Raw genomic sequence first — 25,956 nt, 5'->3', positions numbered from 1 at the left:
ACCTGACCCTTAATCGTAGCCAGCGCCAAACGCTGATCGACACCCGTCTGAAGGAAAGACAGCACACGGGAAACCGAGTACGTGCGGGGTGAAAACCCCCTGGACTCACACCAGGCAAAATTGGCCTTCCAAGTACGGTAATAAACCTTCCCCGAGGAAGACTTCCTCGCGTTGATCAAAGTATGAACGACCTCTGGAGAGAGACCCTTCTCCTTCAGGACCTCGGTCTCAACAGCCAGGCCGTCAAAGCCAGCGACTGTAAAGCAGGATGGTAAATCGGTCCTTGAGACAGTAGATCGTCTCGAAGAGGCAGACGCCAAGGAGCGTCGACCGCCAGATTCACGAGGTCTGCGTACCAGGACCGGCGAGGCCAGTCCGGTGCCACAAGAATCACCGTGCTGCGTTCCGAGTGCAACCTGCGAAGGAACCTGGACAGCAACTGAATCGGTGGAAACGCGTACATCAGCCTGTACTGATGCCACGGGGCCACTAACGCGTCCGACGCGTCTGCCCGAGGGTCGCGCGTCCTTGCCACGAACCTCTTCACCTTGTAGTTGAGGCGAGACGCGAACAGGTCCACATCTGGAAGACCCCACTTCGCGCACAACATCTGGAAGACAGCCGGGTGGAGAGACCATTCCCCCTGATCCAGGGTCTGGCGACTCAGATAGTCCGCCTGCCAGTTCTCCACTCCCGGAATGTGAACCGCCGTTATCGCCGGGACATGAGTCTCGGCCCAAGACAGAATGTCGGCCACTTCTCGAGCCGCTCGGGCACTCCTGGTGCCCCCTTGGTGGTTGATGTAGGCCACCGCCGTGGCATTGTCCGTCTGCACCCGAACCGGGCAGCCCTGCAGCCGGTCCGTCCAGCGATGAAGACAGAGCCTTATCGCACGCAATTCCAGAATGTTGATCGGAAGGGAAGACTCCCCCTCCGACCAGGTCCCCTGGGCGGACAGAACGCCCAGAACACCACCCCAGCCCGACAGGCTGGCATCCGTGGTGATTATCGTCCACGAGATCGGACGAAACGACTTGCCCCCGGACACCAACGGGGACTGGAGCCACCACAGAAGGTTTTCCCTGGTGCGATGACTCAACGAGATCTGAAGATCCAGAGATTGAGGTCGCCCGTCCCACCTGGACAGGATCTCCGCTTGGAGACCCCGCGTGTGAAACTGCGCGAAAGGAATCGCCTCGAAGGCCGAGACCATCAATCCCAGACATCTCATACCCGTCCGCAGAGACGAGTGTGGAACATCCCTGAGGGACCTGACTTCCTCCTGAAGAGTCCTGAGTTTGTCTTCCGGCAGGAAGACCTTCGCCTGCACCGAGTCCAGTATCATTCCCAGATAGGGGAGACGAACCGACGGACTCAGTGTCGACTTTGGAACATTTATCGTCCAACCGAACTCCTGCAGAGTTTGCATTGTGACAGACAGGTCCTTCTCCAGACCCTGTCTGGTCGCAGACCAAACCAGAATGTCGTCCAGATACCCCAGGACAGAAATGCCCTGGGCTCTCAATAATGCCAGAACCGGTGCAAGCACCTTGGTGAAGACCCGCGGAGCCGAGGCGAGCCCAAAGGGCAACGCCACAAACTGGTAGTGATCCTCCGCAATGGCAAATCGAAGGTACTTCTGATGACCCTCGAATATGGGGATGTGAAGGTACGCATCCTTCAAATCGATGGAGGCCATGAATTCCCCCGGAACCAGGGCAGCCACCACCGAGCGCAGGGATTCCATGCGGAACTTGCGAACTCGCACAGAGCGGTTCAGAGCTTTCAAGTCCAGAATCGGACGAACCTTGCCCTCCTTCCTGGGCACGGTGAACAGATTGGAATAAAACCCCCAAAATCTGTCCCGATGAGGCACCGGAACCACCACTCCCTGAGCCCTCAGGTCCCGCACCGCCAGGTGCAGATCCCGCAGGCGCTCTGGAGACAGTTGAAGATTTGAGGGAAAAAATCTGCTCTCCGGCCGAGAGAGAAACTCGATCTTGTAACCAGATCGAACGATTTCCAGAACCCATCTGTCCCTCACACGGGCCAACCAGGGCTGAAGAAAACCGAGCAAGCGTCCCCCCACCCCAAAACTGGGTGAGGGCGCCCCTTCAGGCCGAACTGTTATGGGCCGCAGGTCCGGATTGACCGGACTTCTGTTTCCCAGACCAGGGCTTCTTCTGAGAGCCTTGGCCCTTGAACGGTTTGCCCTTGTAGTGCGGCCGAAAGGCACGAAAGGACCCCTGAGGGGGCCGAAAATGAGCATGCTTCTTCCCAGAAGCCCCCTTAGCCTTGGGGAAATGGGGCAAGAGAGTGCTCTTACCCCCGGTAATCCCCTTAATCAACACATCCAGGGACTCCCCAAAAAGGCGAGACCCATCATAAGGCAGATTGGCTAAGGTTTTACGTGAAGATTGGTCCACCGACCAACATTTCAACCAAACCAGGCGGCGAGACAACACCGCCACGCTGTGCACACGCGCGGCCAACGGAATCAGGTCCAGGTCCGCATCACACAGATACATGACACCCTGGTGGATCTGATCCACCATATCCAGGGTCGCCGCCGAGGCCGAATCGGCCACTAGGATGCGCCTAAGCATCTGCGTCCAACTTGCGATCGCCTGGGCCGCCATGAGAGAAGCAAACAGAGCCTTAAGCATAGAACCCGTAACAGAATAAGTATGACGGGCAAGAGACTCCAGTCTCCTATCCGTGGCATCACGGAAAACAGGGGATCCCTCTGCAGGGATCGCAGTGGCTTTGTTCAAAACCGCAATAGCATGATCCACTGGCGGAGGCACACACCACCGTTCATCAGTGGCAGGCGAGAAAGGATAACGCAGCTTAAATTTACTTGGTACCGCAAAAGGCTTGCGCAAATCGCGCCATTGGTCCTTAACAGCGCGCTGAAAATCAGCATTGCAGGGAAAAACCTGCGGCGTCCTGCGTTTTCTCTGCGTCCCATAAGCCGCCAAGGCAGCTGGGGGACACACCTCGTCCTGCAAACGTAGCGTCTGCTTAATGGAAGCAATCAACTCATCCATGATTGCAAGCTCTTCAGGCGAGCCAGGGGGAGAATTATCAACCCCCTCAACTTCAGCCTCTACCTCAGACCCCACTAGATCAAGAGAGGAGCGGGACCCCGATAGGGGGGTCCCCGCCAGAACAGCCCCATCACCTTCACCCTCAGAATCAGAGGACAGAGCAACTCTGGGCCGTTTAGTAGATTGAGCAGCCACCAGCATTTGCACCTGTGCAGCAAGGCCAGCCACAATAGTGGCTAAATCCCCCCCTGGGGGGGAAACAGCGGTCCCCTGGCTTTCCACCAATACTGTGGGAAACTTGCCCTCCTGAGAATCCATTGCCCCTGTATGCCAGACAACCAAGGGTTAACTGCCCCCTTACAGCAAGCGCGGCAAGCGCAGCCCACCGCACCACACTCAGGCACAATGAGACCCCCACAGGGAATATACAGACTGAATACAGGCAATGGAACACAGGAATAGAAGGATAAAACCTGAGGAGACTCCGCTGCTGCTGCTGCCTCGATCGGTGCTTCCAGGAGAGAGGAAGTGATGCTGCCAGGGCGCTCTATGTAAGCCTATGGAGGCTACAAGAAAATGGCCGCCGTGCATGTAAACCATGCGGCCGGAGCGGGCGCCGGTAAAATGGCGTCGTTTGGCGCCGAAATCGCCGCTCCACAGTGCATAAAATCACACACAATATTATCCCATTATATGGATACATGTTAGTTCGCCGCAGCGATCGCTGTATATGCCCCAACATGCCATTAAAAACATGCCCCACAGCACACAGCTCCTCACACTGCCCAGCCTGACATACTCAGTGTCATACAGCTCCCCCCCCCCCTTGCAGCCCACAGCATGCAGCCGAGAGATAGGGAGACAAGCAGTGTGATTAAAGGCAGGTTACACAGTCCCAGACTGAGACCCCCCCCAGACAGACAGGTCCCCACATAGATACACTTACCTCACATGGCGTGGGGAACCCGCACAGGCGAACAAGCCGCTGCACATGAGGCAGGGAGAGTTGCAATTCAAGACGCACACAATGGCGGTTCAGAAACCGCACAGCGTCCGGTGAGGTAGCCACCTCACCAATCATCCCTGCACCGAACAGGGATGGGTCGTTCACTGTGCCAGGAGCGTTACCTGGCTGAACGCTCGATGGCAGACTGGGAAGCCACTGACCCACGACCTGCGACCAGGGGGATCAGCCCGAGACCCAGTCCGCATGATCCTCTTCGTCCGAAGAACTAACTAATGCTGACAAAAATAACAGCTAAGTAAAGGTAGAGAGAAAACTCAAACAAAATATCAAAAAGAAGAAAGAGTCTGGGACAAAAAGTCCCAGCACAGAGAGAGCCAGCCACTCCTGACAAGCTAGACATTAAAACTGAGATATGGTTGCAGGAAGTAGGAGGGTATTGACTGAGGGGACCACCCCTTGAGGGTGGGATATGTTAAAGCTTTATTGTTAACATATTCTGTTGCCTAGCTACTCCTTCGGAGCAAAGTCTAATACCCCATATGTGACGAATATGAAGAGGCGGCGACTGTCGGAGGACGTAAGAGAAAATTGGATTTTTGACTTATCGTAAAATGCATTTCTCTGATGTTCATTGATGGACACAGCTCCTGATCTTCTTAACCATTGGGTTATACTGCACCCTACAGGAGTAGAACACTAGGCAGAAAAAAAGTCTGGCTACGCCTATGGGCAGACCCAGGGGCTATACTCCCTCTCTCTGCTATAGGTACTCAGTTTTGTTACAAGCAGTGTCAGAAGAATTACAACTCCACAGAGGGGTGGGTGCTGTGTCCGTCAATGAACATCAGAGAAATGGATTTTACTGTAAGTCAAAAATCCCATTTTCTCTTTTGTTTATTGACGGACACAGCTCCTGATCTTCTTACCATTGGGATGTCCCAAAGAAGTGTTAAACATGAGGGGTGAGAACATTGAAAAATACATTCCCAAGGCTGGCTATAACTAACCAACAAACAGGAGCTCAACCAAAACAACTGGAGCTCACCTGAAAAAAATAATACACCCTTTAAAGAGGACCAGGTGCTCTAAACAGCAGCCTGCAAAATCTTGCGGCCAAAGGAAGCATCCATAGATGCCAACACATCCACTTTATAGAACTTAGTTAAAGTGTGCACCGTCAACCAGATGGCCGCCTTGCAAACCTGCGTCACTGATGCTTGATGACAGAAGGCCCAGGAGGCACTGAGCGCCTGAGTAGAGTACGCCTAGACAGGGAATGGAGGAACCTGACCCCTGATGGAATAAGGCCTGGATCACCGTCTGTCTGATTCATCTGGAAATGGTTGTAGAGGAAGCGGACAACCCTTTCCAAGGCTCATTTGTGAGCACATATAGGGAGCATGACTTCCTAAAGGACTCCATAGCTGGCAGGTACACCCTAATTGCCGACACCACATTCAAGGCATGCAAGGCAATTTCCTTCGGATGTTTTGGCCTGGGACACAGGGAAGGCAACACAATGTCTTCATTCAAATGAAAATCAGAGACAACCTGAGGAAGGAACGACGGACAGGGGCGAAGGACCATCTGATCAATGTGAACCACCAGTAAGGTGAATGACAGGATAACGCCGCCAATTCCGACACACTGCGCGCCAAGGTAAGAGCCACCAAGAAGGCCACCTTCTGGGGCAGCGAAAGCAGGGGAATCTCCTGGAGATTCTCAAAAGGAGGCCGACTCAGACAGACCTCTATCCATCAGCACTTGGCGTTCAACAGCCAAGCAGTCAAAGCCAGTGACTGTAAAGCAGGATGGAAGATTGGATTGGCCCTTGGGACAGCAGATCATCCCTGAGAGGAAGCTTCCAAGGAATGTCGGCATACCAAGCCCAACGAGGCCAGTCCGGAGTCACTAAAATGACCGGAATCCATTCTGCCCCGATCCTGCGTAGAAGTCTTGGCCAAAGCTTGAGAGGAGGGAAAGCGTAAAACAGATGATACTGACCCCACGGGGCCACCAGCGTGGGGTCAGTAGCCTGCAGAAGAAAGGTACTTTTTCCCCCTGTGAGATCTCTAATGAGGTCATCCAGGGTAGCCCCAAACAGACGATCAGTCAAGGCCTTTTTAGAAGTCTGGTCCGCAGACCAGAATTTGAGCCAAAAGACACGCCGAAGGACCACTGCCGAGCCACTAGGGGAGCCGCATCCAAAGAGGCATCACAGATAAACTGTAGCCCCTGGACTAACTGGTCCGATAGCTCAGCAAAGGCAGGGGGGAGCTGTACTCCATCTAGGTCACGGCGTAAAAGCTTAGCCCACTCAGTCAGAGTTTGCGACACTAGGGCAGTGCCGAACTAGCCAGAGTGTAGATATTGCGGGCCACAGCCTCCGCCTTCCTGTCCGCCGAGTCTTTAAAGGCCGGGGACTCTTCAACCGGAATCATGGTTGCCTTGTTTATTCTGGAGACCGGAGGGTCCACCACCAGTGGAACAGTCCATTTTTTAAGAAGGGACTCCTCATGGGTGTATTGCCTAGCAAATCGCTTAGGGACCCCAAGGGGACACTTTGGTCATCCCCACTCTTTAGAGACAATGTCTGTCAAAATAGGTGGGGAAAGTTAACCCTTTTACCACAGTGGATGGCTTGTGAGTGCCAAAGGGAACATTTGCCTCTGTTGCAGCAGCAGCTGCATCCTCCATCTTTAAGGTCTCACACACAGATACAATAAGTGCTTCCACCAGTGCCTTTTCGTGCGCGATTGCAGATGTGGAAGAATCATGGTTGCAGACCCAGCAGGGTCGAATCAGATTCAGGATCGGATGAGAAGGATGAGGCAGGGGAAGGCGGGGGGCACTTTTTGCTAGCCTGACGCCCGAAAGCCACCTCCACCTGGGACTCCAGGACCGCTGTCAGTGCATCGATGGATGGTTGGGACCCTGAGGGTCCCACAGCCTCAGAGAGGGGATTGGGTGAGGAGATTTGCTCCAAAGACTCCATGAGTCACCAGGGGGACCCCACAAAAAGTGTAAAACACTGCAAAGGGACAACCCCCACTGCGCTGGCAGCACCACCCGGTCCCCAGGCACAAAGCACCAAGCGATCCTCAGCAGAGAGTGAGAGAACCCCACCAGCCACCAGGATAATCTGCACTCCATGTGCGGCGATCAGGAAGTGAAAAGATCCAGGAGTCAGCACCAGGGGATGAGGAGGGGCTCTCACCGCCGAAATCGTCGCCCAGAGTGCTCTACTGTCATGGTCGCCGCTATTATTAATAGCAAACCACTGCAAAATGGTCGCCGGACTGCACAAACATGGCCACCGTGCATTGAGCACGGGCTACAGTAAATTGAGGCTCCCAGGAGGTATCCCTCGGCCTGAAGGACAGACCCAGGCAGGATGGGGGCCCTGGCATGAGCCCCAACCAGGAACAACCCCCCCCTGCACAGCCAATCGTCGGGTCACCATTCGCGCCGCCCCCCCTGCCCCCATCGACAGCATAGTGCCCTGCCTCCATGCCAGGAGGTGGACCAGACAGCCCCAGCATAAGTGGAGGGGGGGTAGGATGGGGGGACAGATGAAGGGTGGGTGCCTGACCGGAAGGAGAGGAACCCAGGGGTCCAACTGTCCCAAAGAGGGGCCCACGTCCACCCCAAAACCCTCCAGGAGGAGAGGTGGGACAGCTACTCACCATACCAGGAACTAGATGGGCACTGCTCCAGACAGAACCCCTTCGCTATCGAAATGGGGGGATGTCGGCCAGGACTAAGGCTGCAACTCGGGCCGAGACCCGGTCGTATGCGACTTCGCAAAGCATTTAACTTGCAGGCAAGCCCCCTTCAGGTGGGGCTATGTTGCGGCCGCTGAGGTCTGCGCGCGCTTACTGGCCAGACTGGGGTGACCACTGGATCTAGATGATCTAGCTGGTCGCCCAGTATGGCAGTTGATTGTAGATCTCACAGAAAAAAAAAAAAAAAACAGGAAAAAATGTTCTATCTCAAAAAGAATAAATTGCCATTACCAGAGATCCCAGCATGGAACTAGGTCCTTATTCCTGACTAGGCTGAAAAAAATGGGGTACCTATAGCAGAGAGAGGGAGTATAACCCATGGGACTGCCCATAGGTGTAGCCAGATTTTTTTCTGCCTAGTGTCCTACTCCTGCAGGGGGCAGTATAACACGATGGTTAAGAAGATCAGGAGCTGTGTCCGTCAATGAATGAAAGACAAATTTACTTTGTGTGAAAGTGCTGGCAGGTATAAATGAGGATATGAAATATCAGATGAAGATTGACTGAGGAAGGATTTTTTTTTATTTTGATGTGCACAGCAAGCGTCTGCTCTATAATCCACAGAACTGGGCAAAAAGCCTGCATTTGGTCAAAATTGCTGTAAAGAATGTCTTGCATTCACCGACAATTTGGTACCTGCCAGTTACTAATAGAATCAAATAACCCTGAATTTCACTGGCATTACACTGTTCACAGGCAGATGGTAAGTCATCTGCACTTATGATGACTTCCGCGGACAAAAAGGTGACAGACATTTTATAATTTTTTTTTTTTCTTTTTTACATACTCCCTGAAACAATGGGGTTGATTTACTAAAATTGGAGTGTGCAAAATCTGGTGCAGCTGTGCATGGTAGCCAATCTGCTTCTAACTTCAATTTGTTCAATTAAGCTTTGACAATAAAACCTGGATGTCAATTGTTTTCTATGCAGAGCTGCACCAGATTTTGCATTTTCCAGTATTAGTAGGAGTCTCTTTTCTCTGTAGAAGAGGAATGATTCTTAAAGCAGAACTTCACTATCTCAATCAACACTGACTTTTTTAAAATCAAAATGATGATGCGAGCATTAGTAAATAGATAGGAGAGTATATCATTAAATTTTGTTTGAGGACGGTTTCACAGCATGAGGTCCGATGCTTTCCTATTCACTGATTCAATTGCAAATCAGGTCAGAATTTTTGCCTGAATTCACACCTGAACCATACTGCGAACCATGGCCACCCCGGACATGTGTGAACCAGCTCCATTGAAAGACGGTCACACTCGCTTTTCATGCGAATTGGACGTGGGGAGACCTGCATTCAATTTGAACAGATGTGAACCTGGCCTTTAGCTTCTTATTTTTACATTTCCTCAGTTACTTTCTAGTTTCCAGGCATAGGAAAATTATGTCATACACCCCAGGATTCTTTGGGGGAGGGGGGAGGAGGGGTTCTCTCAGCCAAGCACATCCTCCTGCTTGCATGTCTGAGCCAAGGCCAGATGGATTCCATGAATTAAATACTACATTAATCATCTGCCTTTATTCAAGGTGGTGACAGCCAGAAATGGGGGGGGGGGGATTGTTTGAATATTAGAAAGTATTTATTAGGGTTTTTGGTTAGTGGTGTTCAGATGCAGTGTAGTTCCACTTTAAAGACCAGAAAAGCAAAGGAATTACACTAACCACTTTCTGCTGAGCATTTGTAGATATAAGACTTCCTGGAAGTGAGTCTTCTGTGGGGCCACATATGTGCATACCTGTGTTTGTGCTGGGAGCATGCTGCACACTCAATCACAGAGAACGAGCAGTCACCGACAGCTCTGGGTCTCATAAAAATGACTGGCAGCGGGAAGACTGGGTCACAATCACATGATCACTGTGATTGGCTATTACACTGATTAGTCACTGTACATCCCTTCCTTGTACTCTTTCTCCTCTTTAATGGAGAAAAAGATACATTTGGAGGAATTTACCAAAACTGGAGCAACCAGAATCTGAATCATTTGTATATGGCAACTAATCAGCTTTTATCGTTAGCTGGTTCAGTAAAGTGTTAAAAATAAAAGATAGAGGCTGATTGGTTGCCATGCACAGCTGTCCCAGATTGCGTCTGCTCTGTTTTTTATTTATTTTTTTATAAATTCCCCCTTATTGTGTTTTTTTCTCCTTGTTAGAGTAGAAGATTGTAAAAATAACAAAATGGCTAAATCCGGGTTTGATCTAGGTCAGTTTCAGGGTGTAGGGTAGGATTTAAAAAAAGCAAAATGCGCACTATTGTTTCTGCCGATACCTTTGCGGTAAGATTTGTGTCCATACAAAACGAATAGGCACAAATCACGTGCGATTTTAACAGGGATGCAGTGTGATACCTGCTTTGAAGAGCATTCATACCCCTTTAAATTTCCACATTTTGTCTGTTACTACAAAAAATTTAATTGTTTTTTTTGGGGTGATTTTATGTGATAGACCAATACAAAGTAGCACATAATTGCGAAGTGGAAGGAAAATGATAAATGGTTTTCAACATTTTTTACAAATAAATATCTGAAAAGTGTGGTGTGCATTTGTATTCAGCCCTCTGTGGTACCTCTTAGGCTCCTTTCACAATATCCGTCCATTGGGACGGATTCCGTTTTTCGAGCCGCCGATCCCCCGCTGAGCAGGAGGATGACAGCTGTGTCTCCGCGCTGTGTGCGGAGACACAGCTGTCAGTTCCCCATGCATCTCTATGGGGGAAATCAGATGGGAAATCAGATGGGAAATCAGATGGGAACGGACCGTCGGTCCGTTCTCATCCGATCCGATCGACGGATGAAAATAGGGTTTCCATCCGTCCAGATTTGACGGATCGGATGTCAGCGGACATGTCTCCGCTGACATCCAATGCCCCATAGGAATGCATGGGGGGGACCGTTCAGATCCGCCAAAAAAACGGACTGGTGGATCTGAACGGTCCGCCTGTGTGAAAGGGGCCTTACTTTCATACCCCTAACTAAAATCTGGTGGAACCAATTGACATCAGAAGTCACCTAATTAGTAAATAGAGTCCACTTGTGTGTAATTTAATTTCAGTATAAATACAGCTGTTCTGTGAAGCCCTCAGAGGTTTGTTAGAGAACCTTAGTGAACAAACAGCATCATGAAGGTCAAGGAACACACCAGACAGGTCAGGGGTAAAAATGTGGAAGTTTAAAGCAATATCCCAAGCTTTGAACATCTCACAGAACACTGTTTAATCTATCATCTGAATCCTTTTTTTTCCCTTTTTGAAAAAAAGATTTTACATAAATAAATAAAACTGGCCACTGTAAGCACCCCTGTCAGTGTTAGGTGGCTTGCCTCAAAACCTCTATTTGCCACTAATGCTGAACAGCTTGGTCTGTTAGAGAAAGTTGAAAAAAAAGAAAAAACAGACTTGCTGGCTTATTTTCTCCAGGTTAAAACAAAGGGAAAATGGGAAAAAAAGCCTAAAAAGAAAACCAACACATTTAGGAATTATTAAGCAGAAATATATTTTGTTTGGGGTTTTTTACCACTAACATTAATTTGTGTTCGGAAGAGTCTAAATATGTCACAACTGTTGTTGCAATTCATTGGTGTTTCTAGGATTTGCAGTGCAGCCGTCAGAGCATCACATAACAGAAATCAATCCTTGTTTAAAAACAACAAAAAGTCAAGATAAGCATCTGATGACAATTATCCTTCAGATGTGATGACATACTGTTTAATAACTAATATTCCAACAATTACAAAACAGGATCATTCGTCACGTCCAATTTAACATCAAAGATCCACACAAAGCAAAGAACATGAAAGAAAAAGAAACAAGGAAAATCTTACAGAAACACAAACCTTAACTGTGTGAAAGAATGTGGACTGCTGATTGTTTTCCAGCACGCATGGCTGATAATTGTCCGACTCCTGACATTACCATACATGCAAAACACAGCTTCAACACTGCAAACATGGCTTGGTGGAGAGCAGGTGTCCCTCGCTGTGCATCACCTAATGGGCGCAGGGACTGGGCCCCGTCTCCCGAGCGAGATACAATTTCCCTAAAAAATGTACACGGGATTAAAAAGCTGTGATCAGTCTTTCAACTGTCAGCCGAGCTCCTTCACAGGAGAATCCCCATATTGAAAAACAAATGCAAAGTATTCTCCCTGGGACCGCTAGTCAGTCTGACTTATGATCGCAGGCCGGCTACCAGGAATCCAGGGCCCTCAAATGAATTGCTGGGACCGTGATGGACGAGCACTTCTAAGGAGAGAGAATTCAGATCCACGGGGGAAGAGGCTCGAGTTGCTGAATAAAGAGTACTCTATTTTCACAGTCCTACCCCCACCTCTTTAACTTATTTATTTGATTAATTACCCCATTGATGGAGAAAACATACACAGTAATCTTAAAGTGCCCCCCAACCCAAATATCTGAACATTAGTACTGCTGTCAGTGAATCCTCACATGCAGAAAATGTTCCTGAGGAGAAAAGCGCATATTTATAATAATCAGGAGAATAACCGTTCAGATGGAAGGACTTGACAGCAGAAAGTAAATGACGGCCCATGTATAGTGAGCTAGGGACCCAAAAGGGTTTCACATACTGAATGTAGTGGAGGCAAACTAATGAAATTGTCTAAGCGATAGTGATATACATAATAAGAGAGGCCACAGATCATCAGACATCTCAAAGGGTGACAATAAATATGATCATCTTCAAATGCATTGTGCCTTTATCAGGACCCACCAAGATCTCTGTCTGGCCAACAGACTAAAGCCAGTCTTAGGTGGAGAGATTTTCTTTCCTGCAACCACGGGTTGCAGAAAAGAAAATTGCTAGAGTAAGTAGGATTATTGGGAAGATCAACATAGCTTGATCCTTAGGCCTCTTTCACATGAGTGGACCTGATCGGACCACCCATTGTTCTCTATGGGGTCGGCGGATGACAGTGGACATGTTTCTGTTGACAGCCGCCGGGCATCTGATCCAAGAAAATCCACTAAAAACAGACGTACATTCGCCATAGGTCCGGCAGATCGATTACAACTAGATGGAAACGGACATGCAGTCAGTTTCCATCCAACCACCCCATAGAGAGGAGCAGGCCCCATCATTGTCCGCTCTGCATAGCGGAACGGACATGGACCGGTCACCTGCCTGCTCAGCGGGGATCAGGGAGAGATCCAATTGAACGATCCCTCTTAGTCTGAAAGGGGCCTAATCCAATAGCTGTGAAGCAGAAGCACTGCCTGCCAAGTACGGCTCTTACACAAAGGCGTTGCATTTTAACACAGTTAAATCAGGCTCTGGCAAGTATGCATTAAAGCATCTCCAGCATTAATGAGCATCTCAGACGTGTTGCGCAGCATTCAAAGTCACATCATGTGATGCTCCACAAGTGTACTAAAATTTTCTTTTTTACAAGGCTAAATTGGGAATGATCACTTTAGAAGCTTTGCAACTGCGCCCTAAATGCAATAGGCATGTTTACACCCTTATAGGATAGGTACACTTGTGGCACATTTCAACAGAAGTGAATGGAGGTGGTTGCAAAGCATTACCTCCTGCCAAAGGGCTTGTTTACATTAGCAGTTGAGGAGCGGTAAAACACTGTGGTTGAGTCACATTTTTACTACCCCTCAACTATTCCCCATTTAGCTGGAAAGGTAGTGGTTGGGGTTATACACGTTGTGGCTATGATGATTTGCTTCGCAGCATGAATTATACCCCCTCCGTTGAGTGAATGAGGCTGCTGTAAATGCCCCACAACTGCACACAAAGCACATGGTTGTGGAGCGCCACCTCAGTGCCTGTCAAGTTCAGACTGCTTTTCAGACAGCTTTTGACAGGAGGTGAGGAGGCGCTCCATGTGCAACCATTTGCATTGTGTGCAGTTGTGGGGCATTTGCAGTAGCCTCATTCACTCAACAGGGGGGTTATAATTCCTGCTGCAAAGCAAATCATTTGAGGCATTGTATTGCCTACTCATTGCCTTCTTTAATCCCTTGACCCTGCACTAGAATGCTGCAACAGCATGCATCACATGTGGTGGTAGGGCAGTACTGCCCACAGAAGGCAACAGTGGGGGTAATCTTTGCCCATGGAATATGTACTCCCCCCTCCACTGCATTTGCAGTATAAGTGGGAGCGGTTTGGGGGCAGTAAAAACCCAGCTCTGCTGCACATTTCTACTGCCATCCAAACACAAGTGTAAACAAGGCCAAACTCTGCAGGCAGCATTATTTTTGTCTCCCTGCGACGTGGAGGTGTACTCACTGCTAAAGTTGCAGTGTGCACACCTCCATTTGCTCCCTATTTTAGCGATATTATGCGAAGTTGATAGGCAGTTGGGAAGCAGTAAAAATGTGACCCAACTGTCTAGTTGCAATGTCTGTGTGAAAGAGCCCTTATGCTGGTCAGACCAACTGCAATTTTCAGAAAACTTCAACCAGCTTCCAATCACAAACGTCAACCAACTGTATGAAAGTATCTATTTCCAACCTTTTCAATTTACACTGTGAAATGATAAGATTTTTTGGAGGCATGTCGTCTTGATCCAGTTGATTTTCACTTCAGACGGAAGCTGGTAATTAAAGCGGATTGTAAACCTGTAAACTTTTTTAAAATAACAAACATATCATACTTACCTGCTCTGTACAATGGTTTTGCACAGAGCAGCCCCAATCCTCCTCCTCTCGGGTCCCCTGCCAGCGCTCCTGGCTCCTCCTTCCCCGCTGAGCGCAGCTATAGAAAGCCGCTTGTTATGAGGGCACTCATGCGGGCTCACTCCTGCCCTCCTCACTGGCTGTGACCGACAGTAGCCAAAGGCTCCTGCTGTTGTGTTTGAGTGCCTATGAGGAGGTAGAGAGCAGGGAGGGCCGCTGCTCTTGTGCAAATCACTGGATTGAGATCAGGCTCAGGCAAGTATGGGAGTGGGGAGCTGCAATCAGGTTTTTCACCCTAATGCAGAGAATACATTAAGGTAAAAGGAAAACTTCAGTCTTTAAATTAACTGGAAAATTGCAGTCGGTCCAGTCAGACAGCAACTGGTTTAATGGACATAAGCAAAATATAGAGGCTGAAAATGCTTGTTCCCATGCTTATGCTCTGGATTCAGTAGTTTAAGTCACTGAACCATAGGTATACACATAAGAAATCCTGACTTCGGAGTCAAAACAACATGTAACAAGCATGCAGCAAGTCTGAAGTAGTGAAGCTAGACCGCTAGCATTTTAGGAAGGGGCTATCAAGTCTACTTCAAGATCTATTATTAGATCAGCTCATCACTTCATTTCTTCAGATATTTATTTTTGGCATTAGTTAAAATGTTATGTGCCTGTGCTTATTAGGCTGCCCTGGCAAAGACACCCTTTTTGCACATTAATATAACTTACTATGAGAAACTGCCTGGACTAGAAAAAAGGTTCAAGGCAAAGTCCCATTTTACCCCTGGATCTTCCTGCATTGTTCTAATGTGCCATGTAAGAAAGTGTCTGAATACAAAGCTTTATGTTTTGCTCAAATCAGCCAGTGGCATGCTCCCTTTCTGTCTTCTGGCGTAAATATCTAAGGTGAACACGGCTCTTTCAGATATGGACATTGAGCCGGATGTGCTCTTCTAAAAGAACTCAAACACCTTGCAGGGGTGGCGAATTTCTCTGGATGTGCTATTTCTTCATGTGATGTCATTCACTGCTGAGTAAGCACGCTGCTCATCCTGCCTTTCATTACCTTTATTGGCTGCACAAGATGAATGCCCTAGACTAAGGCTAAACACTTGCCGCTCTTCAATTGTAGCTTGCCATTAATTGACAAAGTAACAAATTATTTGCTTTAAGCGCTGCTCATTTCATTTAGAGATGTCAATTAAACTGTTAAAAGCTTTACACACAAGTTTTTGTTGCCTTTTGAGCGTTTTTATCTGGAAATACGAGTTAACCTGTTACAATCCAGGGCATACTGATAGACTTTTCACCAATACTGTTGTCTGTGTGCTTGGGTTTGCTGTAAAGAAGATAAGGCAATGCTGCCAAATGTACAGATTCTCTGTGGTCCCACATTTAGGAATATAACTCTGGAAACACTGTTGTCTCATACAAACAGCTAAATTCTTCAGCTCATGGACAGGTGGTGACAGTTACCGGATCTGGATAGACTTTGGTTCAGGACAGGTGACATTCTCACATCTTTGGTAGTAAGCAGATGGCCACAAGTCGACTGGACAGTTTGGAAGACCATACCTTAGCCCCATTATCCTCCTTCAGGATAAGTGGCACTGGAACACTTTTAAACACAATTGCTAGGTCCATACAGTCATCCCTGCAATTAAATGGAGTACTATGCAGGGCTCGGACACCTTAAAACTGACTGCAGTTTCACTGTGCCAGCTTGACAGATTTCTTGCATTTTAAAACATCAGTCACTGCAAGGACACACAGAAAACAGTTGTTTCCTATGTGTCCAATTCACACTGCAACACAGCCTGAAGCTGTGCTGCAGTGTGCTGGGATAAAATACAGACATGCTGCATTTTATTGCAGCGCACTGTACAGAATCGCATGGCATTGTACAGCAGCAAAGCACATCTTGCTGCTGTACAGCACCATAAATGAATTGTATGTGCTGTACATCACCATGAATGAAGTGTACGTTTTGTACACTTCAAATTAAGTTTGTGCAAGAAAAAGTAAAAAAAGGGGGGGCTATGTGATGCGCTGAATTGTGCACAACATTGCCCCCTAGTGCAGTCAGGAGTGGACCGCTGCTAGACAGGTAAAGCAGCTGCCTGCTCTAGTGTGACCCCGGCTCTTCTTATGGCTTTGCACAGCCTAAATCTTACTGGTGGGTGTATTTCTCCATAGGTCAATAAGTGCTTGTATCTTGATTTTTCAAAGACGATATTGTTGAAAAAGAAATACTGAAAAGGAATTTAAAATCTGTCAAATTCGAGATTTCATTTAACAATTTTGACAAAATGTTTTACTATTAAAGCAGAATCAAACCCTCCAATCCTTTACAGCCAAGGAAGTTACCATTTTAGCCTCTGCTTGATCTGCAATTGCCATGGTGCTGCACATGTGATCCATTAGAGAACACCAGACATTTGATGGTTTGACAGTTTAGTTGAGAGCACAAGCAACATTTACAGCATGCCTTGAAGGTAAATGTTTTGGGAAACAGATTTAGTTGTGCTGTAAAAATATAAGGGACTTTAATATGAGAAGTTTAGACCTCTATGTTCTCTATAGTAAGCTTAAAGCTTACAAAAAATTGATCCTGCTAATTTAAAGCATGCTAATGTGTAATTTGGCCCCTTGTATCACCTGAAATACCTGGCTGATCCTTCCAGTTTCTGCTCTCTCCTCTGTACACTGACCATGGTGTATCATGGCTGCTCACCCCCGACACCGTGGTCAACATACATGTCTTTGTCATCTGCAGCTCTCCTTGTGTGTTTACATGCATATAGTAAAAACATCCTTTAGAAAAGCTTAACTAAAGATTAAAAAAAAAAAAAGCAGCTAGTTATTAGTATAATAAGTATTCATTTGGCAACAAAATACACAGTAGTAGAGCTGCATGATTAATAGTGAAAAAATTGCGATATCGATTCACCCCCCTTCACGACCTTAAAACTGCATTTCCTTGTTTCATACCGAGCAGAGCTGTTCTCTGCTCTCTCACAGCTGTTTAAAAAAAAAAAAAAAAGCCTCAGCAAATGTTTATCAACATTGTTAAGGCTACTAGAGAACTATAAACGCAATGTTTTACAATGTATCATTTGGTTCTTTTAGATCAAAGAAATTAACTTCCATCTGTAAGAGCCGGTTCACACTTCTGCGTGTGCCGGGTTCGCATGTCATGTCGGAGCGCACTGCTCCGACATGACATGCGATCAGCTGTGCGGTGCGAGTTTAGCCATACAGTTTGTATGGCTAAATTCGCATCGCACCCGCAGCAAAGACGCACAGGAGGCATTTTTGCTGCCGCATCAGGATCGGGTCGCACAGCGGTTCACACTTGTGCGATCCGATCCTGTGCGAACTGCACGATCGCACTGCGATATGCGATCAAACTGGGGGTGTCGTTAAGATTACATTGACACCCCCAGCGGATCGCATATGGCAGTGTGAACTGCCGGGGGTGCGTGTGCGATGTGGGAACAGGCTGCGAATTCGCAGCCTTCCCGCATCGCAATAGTGTGAACCGAGCCTTAAGGAGGGCAGTTAACCTCTTAAAGACTAAGCCTTTTTCTGACACTTGTTGCTTACAAGTTAAAGCGGTAGTATATTTTGCCATTAAACTTTTACCTACAGGTAAGCCTACCTCTGGGTAAAATGACTATCTCCTAAACCTGCACGGTTTAGGAGATATTCGCCCTGTATGCAGCCGCTGACAGCAGCGGCGCATGCGCTCTGAAGGTCCGGCGGACCATCAGAGCTCTTTGCCGGTTCCTTGCCGAAAAGAAAACTCACGGTGCCGGAGCTGCCGAACCCAGAAGAGATGCAGAGGGAACATGACAGCTCCCTCAGCGTTGTCCGGGGCTTCGTTCTAAGGTAAGTATTTCATAATGAGCTAGTATGCGATGCATACTAGCTCAATATGCCTTTGTCTTGCAGGTTTTTTTTTTTTTTTTATGTTGGGAGGATACAACAGCTTTAAAATCAGTATTTTTTGCTAGAAAATTACTTAGAACCCCCAAACATTATATACATTTTTTTTAGCAGAGACCCTAGAGAAAAATGGTGATCGTTGCAATCTTTTATGTCACACTGTATTTGCGCGGAAGTCTTTCAAATGCAGTTTTTTGGTAAAAAATACACTTTAATGAATTAAAAAAAAAAACTAAACAGTAAAGTTAGCCCAATTTATTTTTTAATGTAAAAGATGATGTGACCCCAAGAATCGTGATCTTTAGATTTCTCATTTTATCCTGAATCGTTCAGCTTTACACAGTAGGGCTTATTTTCAGGGGGGAGGGGGGTGTCTTATCATGTAATGTAATGTGTATCTGCCAGTTCCTGTGCCCCTGTCTTCTCTCCCCCTCCCCGGCTGTGAGGAATTCCCAGGGTAAACCGAGTTAAAGTGGTTGTAAAGTCCTATAGTCTACTCTATTACAGTATTATATAATGTACAATGTGTGTTTCGGTAATATTATTGTGCCAAATACCTTTGCTACAGCGCCACTGGGCACTTAAGTGACCCGCAGGAGCTCTCTTCCCTGCTCCGAGCACTGCAGAGGGAGGGGCCGAGATCCCCCGCTGACAGCCGGGAGAAGAGGAGGAGAGCAGTGGGAGGTCAGGTGAGCACCGAGCGGCGCTGTAACAAAGGTATTTAGCACAATAATATTACAGAAACACACATAATGTACATAATATAATGCTATAATAGAGTGGATTATAGGTTTTTACAAACACTTTATACTAGGGCTTATTTTCGGGGTAGGGCTTATATTGCAGCCATCTCCGATAATCACACTAGTTCTTATTTTCAGGGAAACACAGTAGTATATGCCCACATATGACTGAATGTCAGGTGGCATCGGCTGGTTAAATAGAAACTGGCAGACATTCGGCCCATGTGTACTGGAGTTGGTCAGTCCAGCCGGCTTTTGTCGAAGGGGCATGATTGAAAAACATCTGCTTATCTCCTCCCGATCAGCACTCTCAGTCAATGGTGGTGGAAGTGGTGGTAGTAGTAGTTTTTTTTTTCTTCGTTCAACCCTGCAGGGCTAAAAAAAAAAAAAAAAAAAACGTACAGCTCAGGAGGAGCCGCTGTAATAACTATCCAAAATGAGTACAGGGATCTCCCCTGCTGTTCAGTTGTGTTCTGACAGAACATTCAGGTCAGAACTCTCAGCCATCGGCTGAGAGCGCTGATCAGGAGGCAATCAGCAGACCAACAGAAGCCGAAAGGTCGGCTTCTGTCGGACCAACTCCAGTGCACACGGGCTGAATGTCCGCCGGTTCCTTTTGAACCGGCCGATGCCGCCTGACATTCAGCCCATGTATACTAGGCTTTAAACTGGGAGAGGAAGGGGCAGCAATAGACGCAAATCAGGTGTGCTGCATGCATGTGAGTTGACAAGGAAAATGCTGACGGGGGAGATGGCAGAAGGATAAAAAGATTATCTTACTGTCCAATCACAAGGGTGGGAACAGAAAAGTGACCACGCTTTATTGCTTAACTGCAGCAAAAAAATAAATAAAAATCAAGTCAGCAACTTGGCTTTGCTGTCTGGGTTGTACAAAGACTGGATGAATAGAACAACAAACCCACTTGGTAGGTAATACTGCTTCAATGCTTGGAATTCATAACCATGTATTCCCAAGACACTTTGCTTTGTCTGAATGAAACCTTGGATAAGGGAAAAGCTATGTCATCTTATTTTGTTCTGGGTGTAAATTGCAGCTTTAGCTATTGTTCTCTGTAAGTGAGAGGCTTTGGTCAAATGGCTGTAAGGAAATAATATCTTAATACCTGAAAAGACTTCAACTGCTACAAAAAAAAAACTAATATACACCAAAGGCTGATTTACTACTAAACAAGTTAAAAATGCTCACACAGACAAATATGTGTAAATTCACTTCAATCGTCTAATATGAAAAGCAAATCCTCACTTCCTATAGTAAATGAGTGTCACCATTTCATTTCTACCTGACAAAAAAATGGTGTTTTAGTCTGAATCAAAATATAGTAAATATGTACAAAATCATTATACATTGTCTTTAATCAGATGGTACAGAAACCAATGGCACTCATGCAATAAGCGCTAGCAAGAGCTCAAATATCCCCTTTCCTAATAGTAAATGTAAGCTGGTCCCATCACTGTCAGCATTCTGACAGATAGAAAAAAGAAGAGGTAAAAAACCTAATTAGGCACAAAGAAAGATGATTGAACTTAACTAAATATAAATTCATCTAAAAATAAGAGGTGCCAGAGGCACAATGGTATAGGATTTACGACCTATTAAAAGACAACTAATATCAAAACACGGTACGGCGACCAATGGGAAGCGCTTTTTCATTGTTCGGAGCGCTGTAAACTAATGAAATGTGACTGGTTTCTATCAGTAATTGCATCACTGCTCTTTGCACTCTTTGTCTTTCTTTTAGCCAACGATTAAATATCATTCTAAAATGAATTCATCCCCCCTCACAGAATCCCAGCAGCCGCTCCCCGCCTTGCCCAGACTGTCAGCTTTTCTCGTCTTTATTGTTCCTTGAAATGTCAACAAAATCACTGACCTCCGATGAGAGGTTTGCTCATTTCATAGTGTTTGATGCTGTGGAAAGAATACTCACCGCGGAGATAGGCTTCCTCTAGGGGAGGTTCCCCTCAGAGCCAGACTGCGCCCATTGTCTCCTAGATCTTGGTCTGTTAAGAAACAGGTCATAAGACACAGACATATTAGTACAAGGTGACTGTTTATATGGCAAATCCTAACATTAGCATTATCACTCAGGCCTGGATGCAGGAAGGACCACCTTTGTCAGTTAGGGTTAACATCTAAAGCAGGCTGCCCTTTGATTCATTATCCAATCACATTTTGTTTTTTATAAAATTCTGCAAGAGTTAAAGTGGTTGTAAACCCTCTCATATACCCAGTGAAGTGACTGGCCTCAGGTGATACACAGAGATGAAAAAAATCCTCCAACATAGGTTTTACTTGTTTATCTGCAGTCTTCTCTTCCCTAAACCCCCTCAAAAGGGAAGAATCCTGTTAAAATCCTGTTCATCTGTTAGCATCACAGAGAAGGGGAAGAGAGCTGCAATTACACTGTATAAGAGCTGATTGGAGGAAAGGAACACACCCCCCCTCCACACAGCAAACAGGAACGAAGGAAAGATACCGAGCTGTATGCTGAGCTCTCTCCCCATCACAAATTTGTCTGATGTGTTGTGAAAACTCAGAAGTGACTCATGCTAATAACAGAGGAACAAAGCACCAGAGAGAAACAACACTTAGAGCCTTGGAGAGAGACAAGTAAACACTACAGATATATGTGCTTTGTTCAGATTTCATCACTGAGGTTTACAGCCACTTGTACACATGAGGGCCAGGAGTGCCATTATCTCATTTTAAAAGCACTCACATAGGCGGCATGACTGTCAAAGATGCTTATGAATGAAGCCTGTTTTCTGGCTGTCTGATTGGTAACATGTGAGATGCACTTCTACTTATAACCTAATTTTGTCAGTCTTGTTGCCATAGAGCAGGGGTCTCCAATCTTTCTAAAAAAAAAAAAATAAAATAAAAAAGGGGCAGATTTACAGTCCTTCAGACTTTAGGGGGGCCGGACTGTGGCTAGTGGGAGTAGAAAATGCCTGTGGTAATGGAAGTATTCAATGCCCCATCATTGGTATTAGTGTAAGGAATAGTGATGGTGTCAGTGTGGTTAATAGTACCCCATTACTAATGTCACTGGGAGGAATGGTGCCCCATCATTGGTGTCAGTGGTAGAAATAGTGCCCTTAGGGCTGGATAGTGGCAAAGCAAAGGGTCGCAGTTTGGAGACCACTGCCCGAGAGCATGTAACTCAGAAGCATCCCTTATTAACATGATGGTTTGGAACTCTACTTCATGGTTACCTTTGCATAAGGAAGCCACTAAAGTGCCACAGTGCAAAAGTGTGCCACTCCTTTTGATGAGACACAGTGGAACAAGCATTTATGACTCAATAAAACCTTTTAGCCCCAGAATCAGTGAGAGCTTAGCAAAGTGTCAGGTGTGTATAGGCTGCACAGTAACAAACATCTGCTGGCCTGTGGGACCAGATCACTAATACTTGATCTGCGATGACTGTCAGGTGTTCTGAGGTTTTGAAGTGTTCCACATCAAACCCTATAAACGTAGAATTCCAGAGGTTTATTTGGTTCAAACATTGAGTAAATTTACTGTCACGGTGACAGGTCACATCTCTACATCTGCATTTCATAGATCACACTCTTCTGCAGAAAGCTTTGTCCTGCTTGTGTTAGACCCTGTTGGTGGGAGTCTGTGCCCTGAATGACCCAGCAGGACACAAACTAAAGACTGAACAATCGGGGATATACCTTCTGTGCAGTTCTAGATGTGTCAAAAGTGGTCAAACAATATTCAAAGCTATAGCAAGAGCGATTTTTGTCTTTGGATTTCAGGGATCAGGCAGACTTTAGGCTAGGTTCTACCTACCAACTTCTATTCCAATAAGATAACACAAAATTGGCTCCATGTGTGGCCCTGTTGGCACCCACCCATAGGACAAAGGAGCCGGACGGAAAATTGTCGCTCCAACAGAGTCCGCATCCAACCAATGCAGTCACTGTTGGATATTCTGACACCCATTGGTGTCACAATATTCTGGATAATAAATGCAATGACAGACAATTTATGATCTCTGCTCTTTGTTAGGCTCTTTAGGCTGCTATGGATGACTCCAATTTCAGATAATTGCTGCTGAATAGGCTGAAATTCGAGCTACTGGCAGCCCTGTCGGCACCACTCGGCTTGAGAAAAAGGAAATTTTTTAATTGACTTCTTGCAAAGGAGCAAGAAGAAAAATCGGGAGATGAATAGTGACTGCATCCAATCAGATGCCAGTTTGTACTTCCCAATCCAATCAGATGCCAATAAATAATTCCCAGCAACCACTGAGCTGGGGGACTTTGGCGTGCAATCAAATGCAGTCACTTTTCAGGTATTCTAACAGCCATGGGTGCCGTCTGTCAGTATGGAACAGCCGAACAGTGAGGATGGAGGAACCCATTACATTTTATTCTCAATTAGCCTGTGGGCTGAATGAGAGAAATCCATAGGTGTATGGATAGCTTTAAGCAGGCCATAGATGGAGCGTTTTTCTTTCCTGCAACCACAGATCTCTCAATTCCCCCATTAACACGGTGTCATTGTGTTCTTCCAGTGAAAGGGGCTGTCCTTAATGGGAGAACACAGTGATTACTGCTAGCGGCTATAATAGACACTACCAATAATCGCATGTAAAATTCGACAGGCTCGTTGTACCCGAGTTGATGGATCGATTCACTTGGGTACATTCAGCCCTCCCATACATGGTTTGAATCTCAGCTGGTCCTTGCTGAACCAGTCAAGATGTGAACCGTCTATGGCTGGCTTTACTTTTAAAGTAGTCTATAATCAAACAGCCCTTGCTTTGCTGGAGAAGGGGAAGAAGTTGGTAATATATATATATATATATATATATATATATATATATATATATATATATATATATATATATATATATATACATATATTTATTTTTTTATTTATTTATTTATAGACACACATTTTTTTTTAAAATGCAAACAGTATAGGTTTCTGAATTTATTCTGGTATCAGCTTTCTGTAGTCTCTTATACAGTAAAGATCACACTTTGAACTTTGAAAGGGTCAAATAGCTGTGCAGTGCAAGGGACATGCTCATAGGAAGAGAGAGCAGAGTGACAAAGATGAGTTCATCAAAATCTAATTTCCGACATGCTAACTTGCAGCAGGTGGTTGGCTCCCAATACAGGCGCTCCCAATCTCAGCTGGATCTCTGGTGCAGAGCAGATTATAGAAATGCTATTGTTGCACAAGCAGTTATTACAAATGTATTTAATAATTTTTTAAAGTAATTTTTAACAAGCTGATCATTTTTAAATAAATACATTACTAGGACAAAAAGTTTCATATTCAAAACCCCGGCTACTGAATTTCTTTACGTCAGGTGAATGGTGTAAAAATAATTTCAATCAACTAGATTACAGCACGGCTGTTTATTCTGTAATTTTACCAGTAAAAAAAATTGTAAATCATGAGATACACACTTTGATAAAATGATTAAAAGGCGAAATTTACATTAACATAAATTATTATTATTTTTTTTTTCATTTGTAGGTGTCTTTTACTCATGCCTTACCCATTTAGAGCAATTCATCTTGAAATCGAGTGAAATGACCCAATTTTACATAAACTATGTGTTGCCAATTAATAATTCCCAGCTCCTACTGAGCCGGGGACTTTGACATCACAAAGCTTTTTATGCGGCTCACAGCAGGCTGGCTGAAGCGTGTGATCTGGATTTCCTCAACGTAAGCTACATCCGAAAATGTTACAAACAACGGCAAAATGAAATACGCAAAGTATAGGCAGTGTAAACATGACAGAAGCACGGTGATGGACTGCCAGGCGTCACTTTACCCCCTGTACAACTGACATGAGTTTACCCACACAGAGATAATATCCAGTAATGATGTCCACAATGGTTTGGCTGCTAACAGCCTAAACTGGTACCTAAAGAAAGGTAGCGGGGAGGTATGAGCTATGTAAAATTTCGTGTTCATTAAAAAAATATAAACAATATAAAACCTAACATAAGATTACTACAACTACTTTTTCCTAGTCTGATGCATATATGTTGCACATATTTATAATTTTATTTAACTACTTGCCGCATGCCCACAATATTTTTACTGCGAGCAGGCGGCAGCTTCAGGCCAGACGACGCACATGTACTTTGCCTTGCACATTTGCACCCCCCCCTCCCCCCCCGTGACATTGTAAAAAAAAAATAAAAAATTGTGAAAAAACAAAACAAATTTTATTTAAATTTCCTAATTTTCAAAAAAGTTGTAACAAAAAAAAATTACAACTTCAAAAAACTTGCCATGCCTCTACATACATATTTGTACTGTCCTGGCATTTTAAGGGTATCAAGAAATGAGATCAGTACACCAGGACTGATCAATTTCCAAATATACCAAATTTTCAATATACACCATAGTTTGTAGACACTAACTTTTACACAAGCCAATTATTATACACGTTTTGGAATTTTTTTTGTTTCCCAAAGACATGTAGCATAATACATTTTGGCCTAAATTTATGAATAAATTTGATTTTTTTTTTGTGGTGCACCGAAATGAAAATTCTGGATGGAAACCGAAATGCACTTGGCTGCGAATCAAAACAGAAATGGACAGTTTTGGAAAAAATATTTGTATTTTTTATATAAATTGCGTGTTCACACTGGTCCGTTGCGGTGCAACACACCTGTTCACTAAAATGTACTGAAAACGTGGCCAAAACGCATCATAAATGCACCAATGTTGTGTTTTTGATGCGGCTTTTGAGTCACATGACATATGAAAATTGTGCGTTTTTTTCGTAGGCCATTATCGGCGCCT

General features: G+C 45.7%; 1 protein-coding gene across 6 annotated transcripts in view; it reads right to left on the bottom strand.

Moving 5' to 3' along the window:
* MLLT10 (MLLT10 histone lysine methyltransferase DOT1L cofactor) overlaps positions 1–25,956 on the bottom strand; it is a 366,688-nt gene that overhangs the window by 25,694 nt on the left and 315,038 nt on the right. For all 6 annotated transcript variants that reach the window (XM_082257831.1, XM_082257826.1, XM_082257829.1 and 3 more), the window contains one exon: positions 21,093–21,165. In XM_082257831.1, the coding sequence (XP_082113957.1) occupies positions 21,093–21,165 (73 nt within the window). The remainder of the gene's footprint in view (positions 1–21,092; positions 21,166–25,956) is intronic.

The sequence above is a fragment of the Pelophylax lessonae genome, assembly GCF_965119305.1.
Source record: "Pelophylax lessonae genome assembly, chromosome: 5".
Lineage (NCBI taxonomy): Eukaryota > Metazoa > Chordata > Amphibia > Anura > Ranidae > Pelophylax > Pelophylax lessonae.
The sequence above is the reverse complement of the archived record's forward strand: the minus strand, read 5'-3'. Positions and strand labels throughout refer to the sequence as shown.